At 37.8% G+C, this 14,124-nt stretch overlaps 1 protein-coding gene across 1 annotated transcript in view; it reads right to left on the bottom strand.

The window, feature by feature from the left end:
• DNAH8 (dynein axonemal heavy chain 8) overlaps window positions 1-14,124 on the bottom strand; it is a 311,999-nt gene that overhangs the window by 246,661 nt on the left and 51,214 nt on the right. The window contains exons 12-15 of the mRNA XM_054492591.2: window positions 10,244-10,390; window positions 5,164-5,361; window positions 2,648-2,724; window positions 1,051-1,150 (exon numbers count right to left, since the gene is read on the bottom strand). Coding sequence (XP_054348566.2) covers window positions 1,051-1,150; window positions 2,648-2,724; window positions 5,164-5,361; window positions 10,244-10,390 — 522 coding nt within the window. The remainder of the gene's footprint in view (window positions 1-1,050; window positions 1,151-2,647; window positions 2,725-5,163; window positions 5,362-10,243; window positions 10,391-14,124) is intronic.

Raw genomic sequence — 14,124 nt, 5'->3', positions numbered from 1 at the left:
TCCGAGGTAACCTGAGACTTTGAAACAACGATGTTGACCATATACGACACTTAATTTTCTCTTCACCTTTATTTCCTATTACATGTATTTTTTTTTCCTGCCCTTATCCCAAATTTCAAGGAGGTATTCAAAAGGAGCACATAGCTACATATTAATATCTGTCATAATAGTATCTAGAGCCCATATTTCTATAGGCAAAAATACTAACTTAAACGGGCTTTGCTATACACACACCAGAAAACGGTGGCAATAAGATAGTTTTTTTTTAACTTTTATTTTAAGTTCAGGGTTACATGTTTGTTTGTTTGTTTGTTATATAGGTAAACTCGTGTCATGAGGATTAGTTGTACAGATTTTTTCATCACCCAGGTGTTAAGCTTAGTGTCCATTAGTTGCTTTTCCTGATCCTCTCCCTTCTCCCACCCTCCAGTAGGCCCCAGTGTCTATTGTTCCCTCCTTTGTGTCCATGTGTACTCAATGTTTAGCTCCACTTATAAGTGAGAACATGTGGTATTCAGTTTTCTGTTCCTGCACTAGTTGGCTTAGGATAATAGCCTCTAGCTTCATCCATGTTCCTGCAAAGGACATGATCTCATTCATTTTTTTTTTGGATGCATAATATTCCATGGTGTATCTACCACATTTTCTTTATCCAGTCTACCATTGATGGGCATTTGGGTTGATTCCATATCACTGCTATTGTGAATAGTGCTGCAATGAACATATGTGTGCATGTGTCTTTATGACAGAACGATTTATATTCCTTTGGGTACATACTCAGTAATGACAAAAACAAGCAATGAGAAAAGGACTTCCTACTCAATAACTAATGGTGGGATAACTGGTAAGATCACAGCAAAGAGGTGTAAATCTGGCTGTCCAGCAATATACACTGTCTAGCACCTTCCCACACAGAAGGGAGCGTCAATGCTCCTTAGCAGTGAAAGAATCACTCTGAAAAGCTTGGCATGAGACAACGATGGCAAATATTTCCAGATTTTTTTTCTTTTTGTGCTAATGTACCATTTTATTTATAAACATGACACTTGCCTTCTTAGTAGCATCAAGTTCAGCCACATAGTACTGAAGAATACGCTCTATTGTGTGGTTTATTTCTAATCGAAGACAGGGAATGTTCAGCTTCTGAAACCTAAAAGTAATCGAAGCTGAATGATTAAAAAGTAAATGAGAAATATACTTAAGAATTGCTGTCATACTAACCATCCATTCATTCATTTGACAAATATTCATACCAGCCCTCATTCATTGTCCTAGGATAAAGCAATGAACAAGATAGGAGGTACAGTTCTAGTTCTCTTGGAACCTACAATTATCTTATGGAAAAGACAGACATCTGCCAAGAGTAACAAAAATAATTATTTAAATTACAAATGGGTCAGAAATGCCTATAACTAAGAGAGAGCTAGACAAGTCTGGGGATCCAAGTAAGACACTCTGAGAAAATGATAAATAGATTACAAGATGAGTGAGGAGATGGCTTAGCAAAGACGGAAGAGAACACATTGACTCTCCCTTTGCCAGTTTTAATTCCATATAATTCCATATAACCATATAACCATAATCATAAAAACAACTTTGTCAGCTAAATGTCACTTCCATTCAGAGACTGAATGACACACAGGAAATACTAAAAACTACAACTTTCTGGTAATAAAATGAATTGACACCAGGATACTACAGGTAAAAAGAGAGAGACAGAGACAGAAAGAGAGAGACAGAGAGAGAGAGACAGAGACAGAAGTCGCCAAGAAAATGGTACTTGCCATCTGTGCAGTACTGTCACATGTCAAAATCATGTTATTTCTGTTTTGACTTTTTTTACAATGGTGTCACCAGGTCTCCATCATTACAGCCGTGGAACCATGCAAAGCCAGATCCAACACTAGATCCACTGGCTCTCAGGGAAGAGTTCCACAAGCGTCCCTGACACAGGTCTTGAGCCCTCCCTGTGCTGAAAGGGAAAGGCTTCTAGTCCCGCTTAGCCCTCTAATCTGGGATTCCTCGCCCTTTGAGAGAGTAGTGCTGTTAGGATAGAGGGAAAGGAAGCTAAAGGAGAGAAGATTTCAGCTGCTCATACCATAAAAAAATGTGGGGGATAGATAACTCAGTGAGATGATGAATGTGTTATCTGGCTTGGTTGTAGTAACCATTTCACTACATATTTAAAAATATCATGTTGTACACCTTAAGTATACACAATTTCTTTTAAGGTGCAGGAGCCCTCAGGAGGGAAAATGGAAAGTTTTGGAATCTATTATTCTTAGATAATCTCACTTTCAGAAATTATTTCAGTATGTAGAAGTAAACATTATTTGCTCCCTTTCCAACAATACCTATAAAATTAACCCCAAACATATGACATGGCTGGGGGCAGGGAGGGGAAACATGAGAAATAATTTCATTTTCTTGTTGAAGGACTTCCTGCTACCAAAAAAATGCAATTAGAACATATCATTCTTTATTTCAAATTTTTACCAGTCTATTTAGTGGTAATTGACAAGTTTATGTTTGTAAGTTTTAAGGTTTATGTAGGAGAGATTTCCAACAACATCCTAATTTGAAATTGTATTTTCAGATTTAAAGTTATCCCCCCCAGAAACTACACTGCTTAAAGTGTTATGAATACCTTTGAAGTAGCTGAAGAGCCTGCTGAGAAGATAAGATTTTCCCAAAACTACTGTTCATAAATGCCTGTATTTGTACCTAAAATAAAATATTAATATTTAAATGATTTTTGGTGTTAAAGAGATTGGTTTTGTTTAACAACAATTAATGCCTTTCCTACAGAATTAAGATAACCTCAAGCCTCAAACACATCTACCATCTAAGCATCAAGAACTGCATCATCCAATATGATGGACTTTGGCCATATGTGGCTACTGAGCACTTGAAATGTCAGTACTTAGAAGCAAGATGTCTGTAAATGTAAAATACAGGCCAGATTTCAAAGACTTAGTACAAAAAAGAGAATGCAATATATCTCATTAATGATTTCATATTAACGACGTTAAAATATTTAACATATTGGGTTGAATAGAGTCTTTATTAAAATTAATCTCACCTGCTTCTTTTTACTTTTATTCAGTGGCTACTAGAAAAATTAAAATGACATGTGGTTTGCCTTTGCAGGTCATTACCAATTGGATATTTCTGATCTAGAGAATTTACAAAAGGAGTGAAGGTCCCTTACAAGCATTTTTCTTTGGGATATATAGAACTTTAGGTAGAGTAGTGTAATGACGCTATAGACACCAGGGCCAGCAGATGTCATTTTCTGACATTGCTGCTCTCAGAAACCTCTTTGCCACTGCTAAGGACGTACAAGAAGTAGAAAATGTTCTTTCAAGAGTCCCACCATTGGCCCAGAGTGGTGGCTCATGCCTGTAATCTCAGCCTTTTGTAGGGGGAGATGGGAGGATAGCTTGAGGCCAGGAGTTCAAGACCAGCCTGGGCAACATAGCAAGAACCCATCTCTATAAAAATAAAAATAAATAAATATTCCCACCATCCCTAACAGTGAACTCCAAACTCCCGGTACCCAAAAGATGGAACTGAACCATTCTTTGCAAATTATTTGTATGTATAGATCATATTGGTATAGTCTATTAATATATACCACATCCATAAATCAAACATTGGAAAAGGAAGAAAAATTAAAACACTGATGCCTCAAGTAAGTTATTTAACTATTAAAAGGTTAATATTGCTGTAATTTACTGAAAGCTAAAATTTGAATCTAAGACCACAATAAAGTCTTTATAACATATAATCTTTCTTAATAAATCGTAAAAATAATTTAAGAGATAACAAGTTTTTCAAAAATTCCCATTGCCATAAAGATTTAACTTTTGAAGCATTTTGGAAGCAAACTCCACCCTACCTAACCAGCCAAACACTAAAAGTAATAATTAAAATATAATATATCTTCGTATCAAAGAGTCTAACTTTCAAAAACTGAAAGGAAATCTATGCCAAAACACAAAACATGTTATCGTTAGAGTGGTAGAGTTTTAGGATCTTTCTTATGTATTTATATTGCCCAGGTTACACGTAATGTAGTTTTTAAAGAATTTTTTAAATACATGAGAAAAACATCTGATTTTTCTCACTTTCATGGCAAGGGTATCAGACTTAAAAAGTGTACAAAGTATATTCTTATCCCTGCTTGTGTCTCCAGGAAATTCTGCAGCAAGAGGAGACCATTCCCTTGGGCTAAACGTAGGTTAACAAGTAGTTTCAGTTAACAGTAGAGAGTAACTGAGGTCATATAGCCCAAAAGGTGAGAGAAGAACATCTTACAGTCTCATCTGACATACTTTCTGACTACCCTTCATCCATCTGGTGTCCCTTAATCTGTGACACACAGGATATGAATGCCTCTTCAGAGCTGCCCTCTATAGCCGCAGAGAGAATGCAGGCATAAAGCATAAGGCCACAGGAAGAGTGATCCATCTTCCTAATCTGTTCTCAAATCTCATCACACTTGATAAAGAATAACGTTTACAAATGCTCTCTTGAGCTGGAAAAATAATATTGGCTCCTCGGCACAAGAAGCAAATACAAATTTTAATGTATATTAAAAATAAGGCCGGGTGCAGTGATGCCTGTAATCCCAGCACTTTGGGAGGCCGAGGTGGGTGAATCACCTGAAGTCAGGAGTTCAAGACCAGCCTGGCCAACATGGCGAAACCCCGTCTCTACTAAAAATACAAAAATTAACCAGGTGTGGTGGCATGCGCCTGTAATCCCAGTTACTTGGGAGGCTGGGGCAGGAGAATCACTTGAACTCGGGAGGTGGAAGTTGCAGTGAACCAAGATCGCTCCACTGCACTCAAGCCTGGGCAACAGAGTGAGACTCCGTCTCAAAAAAAAAAAGAATCCTAGCTATAAAAGCCCTTTGGGCTTCCAGTTACTCTCTGATGTCTTTTATTGGATATGCTCATTATTCATTCAAAAAAAAATCCTTTAGTGGAGTAGTTTAAAAGTTACTCACACTGCAAATATGTTTGGTCAATGTGAAAGAGGAACTTAAAATAAATCATAAATATAGAAACACTTACTATACATGAATATTTACAAAAAGTACCAGATAGTACTACTATTTTTCAGCTTTACTAAGTAAAAGTAGGTATAATTACTTACCTCTAAACCATTGATTTTTGTCATGAAATCTAAGAAATCTGTGTCAAATTCTGTCCTTCTTGGATCCAGAATGTCATATTGCTTTTTCTTAACCCCTTGGTATATATTTCTGAATTTTATTGCCATAATATCTATTCCTTCTATGGTAGAATTACTCAAGGTTGAATATGTTTGCACAACAGTTATCATTTCTGTAATCTTAAAAAGAGAAATGTTGTTTTGTTTTTTTAAATGAGATAGCAGGCAACTTTCCTAAAACAAACTTTTAATGAATCATTGATATAAAACACAAACCATTAAACAGGGCCTAGAATAATTTCGCTAAAACCAACCAGAGGAGATAAAACAGAAGACAAATCTCTGTCACCCGTCATTCTTACTCTTAGACTAAGACAGAAGATGTTCTATCATATCCAGAGAGAGTTCACAACCTTTTTCAGAGTTTAATCAGCTTGTCTTTCAAGGGTGGCAGGGAACTTGACTAAGCTTCATCCTGTGGTCTCCTGAGGATTTTCTGAAAATCATTTCACTGGATTACTGGACTCAAAAGCTCTACCATGCTTTCTGACCCTCACTATAGTTCTGACAATTAACATTAGCACATATCCAGCTGTGTTCCCTCTTTGACACCTGCGTTCAGGTAAAAGACTGGTCCAAGAAGCTTGAATAATGGCAGCAATCATTCCTGACCCCTGATGAGACCTGGGAAACCCTCACAGTGGACTTCATTTCAGAAATGGCTGTCTTTGTCTCAACCTGACACCACCTACTTCACCAAAACAAACAAACAAAAAATTCATGTCCACAGGCTACTCCTTCCTTATGCTTCCCCATTTTGACTTCTGCTTTAGAGAACAATGCTCAATGCTCTCCAGGGCTGGTCCCTTTGTCCAATGGCCAGAAAGGGAATGAACCTATTTTCAGAGAATCTTCCAAATACCACACACACCATGAAGACAACACCACTGATCCTCCTACAAAGCCAGCAGAATTCACATGAATCCCTGTGTATGGCCACCCAGAAGGACTATTTTCAAAGCAACTGTTGCTCTTACTTCACTATTTCCATGCACTTCCAAAAACTATTATCATCCTAGAAGCCACTCCAAATGTGGAGGAAATACAGGCCACTGGGATTTACAGCATGCTGTGCATGCTCTATATAAACACAGGAAGTATCTGGGTCTCCTCCTAACACATATACTCCACTTACCTACTTTAAAGAGCAAAAACAAACTACTACTGGCTAACCTGCTAAGACTGTTTCCTTTACTCCTTACCTCATTACTCTACCACCTGGCTCCAACAGCCAGAGACTAGGACAAAATTCCTGTCACTAACATGTCCTCTATTTTGTTGATTGGTTGGATGAAGGGTCATCTTAGGCAGACATGGTGGTCAGTCCCATGCTTGCCCTTCAAACTTAGCCAGTGTACCCTCTGTCCCCATACCACACAGAGCAACATAAAGCCAGCTGTGGGAATCAACCAAGACCATGCTCCTGCTAGTTTGTCCTGGCCCTGGCTTTTTCAACATCTCTCTATCAATGTTCAATCTCTCAGTACTCACCACCAATATAGAGTCTCTCCTCCAGCTCACCAACCTTGCACCCTTTCCAGTTCTCGACTTGCTGTGATTCCCTCATCTCAGCGTCACCATGAGTGGAGACCCTACCTCACCTACTAGCTCCAGATCCTCAAATCTCCCCCAGCAATATCAGCTCTCCACCTTTTCTCTTTTCTCCCACAAATGTTCAGGGTGAAGAAAACAAAACTGAAGATAGAGCTCTGGGAAACACCAATATACACCAAAATTTAGCTGGCAGGAAGAGGAAGAAGCAAAGACTGTTGCACACATTTCGTTCTGGCTATCTAGGACTCAATGCACCATCAAGTCTATACCTGCCATAAAAAGATGTGTTTCAGGCATTCTAACACTGACATACTAGAGCCTTCTTCACTTACTCCTCAAAGGGCCCCAACATATCTGTCTAACTCTGAAATCTCAGCTCTCCAACCCCAACCTCAGTCTTGACTGCCCTTTGACTTTGCCACTTGGTCATTCCAACTTCGAATCTCGGCCTTCCCTAACAGGCTCTTAGTGCACCCTTCTGGCTCCCCTCTTCATCTATATAAGAGTTCACAACGGTAGTCAAACAGTGGCCCCTTCCATACCCCATTCATCAGAGGAAGCCCACCTAGGCAGCTCAGTAACCACCTCTTGCGGATTATGTAAAATCCTGGACGCATTTCAGGGTTAAGTTTGACAGCCCCATCTTTGAGAGTCTGGACACCAATATCCACCAATTATCCAATGGGAAAGATGCCAGTCTGTCAAGGGGTTCTTAGTACAGAGGAGTTGGGATAACCTAGCAATCAGGATGCATTTCAGGTAAGGCCTCTAGGGGGTGCTACCTTAGCTCTGGTTGCTGAGCATTTGTGGCTTGAAGTTGTATTCTTCAAACCAGAGGCAGGGCTTCTCCAGAGACCAGAGCGGGTGCAGCTGATGCAGCTAGTCATTACAGACCACTTCCTCTAGCGTCAGAGGAATTCCTGGGCTGCTATTTCACAGATGGATGACCATTCTACTCAGCATTAGACCCACCCCCAAAGATCTTTACCACTAATAAGGTTTAGTCCTGAAACTACCAATTTCAAAATGGCACCCAGGTGGGCAAGGGTTCTGGCTCCAGGAAAATAAGGGTAACCGAGACCCACCTCCAGGTTTTTGCTCTAGTGGAGTCAGATCATTAAGCATCTTTGTCCTGACCAGTGAGACCTATTTATTAATTTGACTTGTGCTAGTAGCCTAATTGAACATTTCCCCAAAAAAATCCCTATTGGCTGAGCACAGTGGCTCATGCCTATAATTCCAGCACTTTGGGAGGCTGAGGAAGGAGGACTGCTTGAGGCCAGGAGTTCAAGACCATCTCATCAACATAGCAAGACCCCATCTCTACAAAAAAAAAAAAAAAGTTTAATTAGCTAGGCATGGTGGTACATGCCTGCAGTCCCAGCTACTCAGGAGGCTGAGGAGTTTAAGGCTGAAGTGAGCTATGATCACGCCACTGCACTCCAGCCTGAGTAACACAACAGGATGCCATCTCAATTTTTTTAATTTAATAAATAAAAATAAAATGTTTAAAAAAATCTATTGTGCATAAAACAGCCCCATACAACAGTTCCTTAGATATGACATCAAAAACACAAGGAAAACAAAAGAAAAACGTGATAAATTGAACTTCATTAAAATTAAAAACTATCGTACTTCAAAGAACACCATCAAGAAAGTGAAACGATAACCCAAAAATAAGAGAAAATATATGTAAATCATATATCTGATAAGGAAGTTATACCCAGCATATATAAAGAACTTCTATGACTCAACAATAAAAAGACAAATAACTCAGTTAAATATATACAAAGAATTTGAATAGATGTTTTTTCAAAGAAGATATACAAACAGGCAAAAGCACATGAAAAGATGCTCCACATCATTAGCCATTAGGGAAATGAAAATCAAAACCTCAATGAGATACCACTTCATACCCAGCAGAATGGCTAAATTCAAAAGGACAGATAATAACAAGTGTTGACAAGGATGTGAAGAAATCATAAACCTCATACTTTGCTGGTTAGAATGCAAAATGATGCAGCTACTTTGGCAAATAGTTGGGGTTATCAACAAAAAGTTAAACATGGAGTTGCCATATGACCTAGCAATTCTACTTCTGCACATATACCCAAGAGAAATGACAACATATGCCCACACAAACTCTTGTACACAAATGTTCATAGCAACATTATTCATAATAGCCAAAAAGAGGAACTAATCCTAATGTCCATCAACTGATGAGCAGAAAAATAAACTGTGATATTATCCGTACAATGGAATATTCTTCAATGATGAATGGAATCAAGTTCTGAAAAATGGTATAATATAGATGAGCTTTGAAAACATTATGCTAAGTGAAAGTAGCCACAAAAGACCACATATTGTATGATTCTATTTATATAAAATGTCCATAAGAGGTACATCTATAGAGACAGAAAGTAGATCAGTGGTTGCTTAAAACTGGGGAGAGGAGAGAATGGGGTATGACTGATAATGGACATAAGGTTTCTTTTAGTAGGAGTGAAAATGTTCTGAAATCAGATTGTGGTAATGATTGCACAGCCCTGCTAATACACTAGAAAACATTGACTTGTACAGTTTAAGTGGGTAAATAGTATAGTATATTAATTATGTCTCAATAAAGCTGTTAAAGAAACAAATAAAAAAAACAGCTTCAAAGAAGTATGTATGAAGGACCCCACTCAGCAACTTGGTTCTGTTCATTAGTCATACTTTGCTGTCCTGGCTTGATCAGGAAGTTACTAATAAAAATAAGCTTCCAAACATGCCTAGGTCTTCAACCTATGTAATGTCCCACATTACTTTCCAACAAATGATGAACAAGATTCTAAATACTAGCAGGATCCAGGGAACTAGCGAAGTTGGGGGAAGAATACTTAAATGAGATCTTTACAGACTTTTCAAAGGATGACTCCAAGAAGTCTCTGATATGGGCTGGCCTATATCCCTCCAAAAAATGTCACTCCTTCCCAACCAGTCCTAATAAATGAATCAAACCTATGTCTGTCCAGCAAAGATATCACCCATACAATGTTTATGTATACACCATATACACTGGCTCAGAAAGAGGACATGCTTATACATCCAGAGATTCCACAACTACTGACTTCTACCAGGCATTGCAGGTATTTCATCTCACACTTTTTCTCAGCTTAATATAATGGTTAAGAGCAGAGCCTTTTAAGTTGAAGTTTCATAGGTAGAGGTAAACTGAGGTCTTGAGAGATGTGAAAGTTGACCATAGCATTTGTGTTACTGGCAGAAGGCAGTAACCGGGAATGAAAAAATAAATTATAATAAAATGCAGTGACCTGTAAGTAATATTAGATGAGTCATAACAATAGTGAGACAAGAGATCAGGAACAACAATTCTCAATGGCACTACATAAAGTACAAAATCACCAAAAAGGTGTGGTGTGGGGTACGATGACTGCATAATGCTTACCTTCTCCAGTCTTTTGCAAAAAGCTTCAAATTTTCCAAATATATACATTTCTGAAACCTCAAAAGATTTTTCCCCTGAGGACTCTAAAATCAGTTTCCTTGTTTTATGAAAAGATGTCTGATATTCCTTGAATAGAAAAATGCAGTCCTATGAGAAAAGTAAAAGAAATGGGGAAAAGAAAATGAGACATTTGTTCAGGAATCAAAAATTCAAAAACTCCACCCTCACACAAACTGATGAAACTGTGAAAATCTGTATAGTTTTTTTTATTTATACCATATTTTCATCCTCATTTCAACCTCACTTTTATTCATCCTCACTGTTTTCCTTTAACTCTTATCCAGAAATTATCTATCAAGACATCTCTATTCAGTTCACATCCATCTTAGAATCAGCATTCTTTATGTGCAGGTATATGAAATATGAAGTTTCTGTGATATAAAGCTATCATCTGACAATCATTTTTCCAAAAGAAGGTCATAAAGTCTTTGATGAGTATATTGCTGAAATCCTAATATCTGACTACAGATATACTGGTCTGGTTTGTGAACATAATAGAAATAAAAAAGAGAATAAGATTGCTGGGTAGAGTAGGAATTAACTATCATTTCAAGATAACATTTCCTAAACACCAAATCTTTTTTTTAATGTTAAACTTTTTTGAAACCATAAATAGCCAGTCAAATCTTTATCATAATGCCATTTCTCAGATTCTGACTCTTCTGCCTCCTTTCGCCCACATAAGAACACTTAAACATTGGGCCCACTTGGGTAATCCCCGTATCAGCTGATCAGCACTTTAATTCCATCTGCAACCTTAATTACCCCTTGCCATATGTAACATAACCTATGGATGGGTTCTGAGGATAAGCACACAGGCATCTTTGGGGGCTGTTATTCTGCCCACTGCAGCCACTAAATCAGAATTTCTGCAAGTGGGACTCAGAAATCTATATTTTTAACAAGCTTTCCTATAGTGATTCCTATAAATATTCAGATTTGAGAATAATTGGCCTCATTCTTTCCTCTATTGCAATCTACAAAACAATTATCATTGCTCTCTTTGAGGTCTCTGATTATTTTTCATTCATTCAACAAAAATGAATTGGCTTGGGGGGCTAGGGGAGGGATAGCATTAGAAGAAATACCTAACGTAGATGACGGGTTGGTGGGTGCAGCAAACAACCATGGCACGTGTATACCTATGTAACAAACCTGCACATTCTGCACATGTATCCCAGAACTTAAAGTATAATAAAAAATTTTTTTTAAATGAGTTGGCTCTGAATAACAGTTCTCAGATAAGATTCTGAGTAACAATTCTCATTGTTTCCTCCAACTCATCCAAAAATTATTCCTAAAAAGTATACACTGAAAGTTTCCTGAAAACATTTCAGATGTAATAGAAACATTGAACTAGAATTCAGAAAACCAAGTTCCCATTTCTAATTCAGTCAGTAAATGGCTAGTAATCTTGAGGACCTTAAAAGAATAATGAGACTACATTGCTAAATTCTGTGTAAAGAGTTATGGTTCCTGCCAATTGGCAAATTTGGGGGGAGTAATTTCTGACTCCTATTCCCAAAAATAACAAGAGAAACTCTAGAGGAAAACATGGAATCCTGCAAGTAACAATAAAAACAACAGAAATGAGAAACTCCTAGGAAGATGATAAGTTGTTTTGAATCTGGGTATGAGGGGAGCAAGAATGATTAGGAAAACAGAAAGAAGATAAATAATATTAGTAAATAAGGAGACATCTTATATAGTAAGACAAAGATTAGTAAGATATTATCAACATTAAGGCAATAAATTACAAATTTTAGACAAATTGGAGAAATTCCCCAAGAATATCAACTTACTAAAACTGAATCAAGAAGAAATAGAAAGTATAGTCAAATAGTTTTTTTAATAAACAGGCCGGGTGTGGTGGCTCATACCTGTAATCCCAGCACTTTGGGAGGCCAAGGCAGGATGACTGCTTAAGCTCAGGAATTTGAGACCACCTGGGCAACATAGCAAAACCTTGTCTCTACAAAAATAAAAAAATTACCCAGGCACGATGGCATGCACCTGTGGTCCCAGCTACTTAGGAGGCAGAGGTGGGAGGATCCCTTAAGCCCAGGAGTGAACTTGATCAGGCTACTGCACTGTGAACTTGATCAGGATGCAGTGAACTTGATCAGGATACCGCACTCCAGCCTGGGTGACAGAGTGAGGCTTTGTCTCAAAATGAACAAGTAAAATAAATAAATAGATAAATAAGCAATAGTGTATTTGCAAAGCATATATATGACAAGGAATTAATATCCAGAATATTTAAAGAAATCCTACAACTCAATAACAACAACAACAAAAAACCCAAACAACCCAATTCAAAAATGGAAAAAGGGCCTGAGTAAATATTTCTCCAAAGATATACAAAGGGCCAATAAGCATATGAAAAGATGCTCAGCCATCACTAGCCACTAGGGAAAGCAAATCAAAACCACAATGAGATGTCACTTCACTCCATACACATTAGAATGGCTCTTATCAAAATAATAGAAAATAAAAAGTGTTGGCAAGGAAAAGAAGAAATTGGAACCCTCCTGCATTGCTGGTGGAAATGTAAAATGGTGCAGCCACTGTGGAAAACTGTTTGGCAGGAACTCAAAAAGTTAAACATAGAATTACCATAAGACCCAACAATTTCCCTTCTAGGAATACACCCAGCAGAATTGGAAGCAGGGACTCAAACAGATACTTACACACCAAATGTTCGTAGCCGCATTATTCACAATAGCCAAAAGGTAGTAAGAAACCAAATGTGCATCAGCAGAGGAATGGATAAAAATATATGGACTATACATACAATGGAATATGTTACTCAGTCATGAAAGGGAATCAAATTCTGATACATGCTAGAACACGGATGAAAATATTACACAAAGCGAAATAAACTAGACACAAAACAACAAATATTGTTTAATTCCACTTATTTGAGGTACCTAGAATAAGCAAATTCATAAAGACAGACAGTCAATACAAGTTACTAGGGGCTAGGGCAGAGAGTTTGGGGATTTTTTTTTTCTTTTTTTTTTTTTCTGAGATGGAGTTTTGTTCTTGTCGCCTAGGCTGCAGTGCAATGCCGCCATCTCAGCTCACTGCAATCTACGCCTCCCAGGTTCAAGTGATTCTCCTGCCTCAGCCTCTCCTGAGTAGCTGGGACTACAGAAGCCTGCCACCACACCCGGCTAATTTTTGTATTTTTAGTAGAGACGGTGTTTCACCATGTTGGCCAGGCTGGTCTCGAACTCCTAACCTCAGGTGATCTGCCCGCCTCAGCCTCCCAAAGTGCTGGGATTACAGGCGTGAGCCACCGCGTCTGGCCTGAGTTTGGGGAATTATTTAATGGCTACAGAGTTTCAGTTTAGAATGATGAAAAAGTTCTGAAATGGATAGCAGTGATGGTTGCAAAACACTGTGAATGCAGTTAATGCCACTGAACTGTATGGTTAAAATGGTAAATTTTATGCTATTTTTATCATAATTAAAAATTTTTAATTATAAAAAAAGAGAAGCAGGAAATTAAAAATCTTTTCACAAAGAAAATGTCAATCCTAGATGCTTAACAGATGAGTTCTATCAGACTTGCTTTTTGTTCAGTATCTCCAGTTTTATTTTTTTCCAGTTTTATTGAGGTATAATTGACAAATAAAAACTGTATATATTTAAGGTATACATGATGTTTTGAAAGATGTATACATTGTGAAATGTTTACCAAAATCAAGCTAATTAGCATACCCTCACCTCACATAGTTACTTTTTGGGGTGGGGGGTGTGAGTTACTTTTTGGGGTTGGGCGTGTGACCTACTTTCTTAGCAAATGTCAAGTATAC

The sequence above is a fragment of the Pongo pygmaeus genome, chromosome 5 (genome assembly GCF_028885625.2).
Source record: "Pongo pygmaeus isolate AG05252 chromosome 5, NHGRI_mPonPyg2-v2.0_pri, whole genome shotgun sequence".
NCBI classification, from domain to species: Eukaryota; Metazoa; Chordata; class Mammalia; order Primates; family Hominidae; genus Pongo; species Pongo pygmaeus.
The sequence above is the reverse complement of the archived record's forward strand: the minus strand, read 5'-3'. Positions and strand labels throughout refer to the sequence as shown.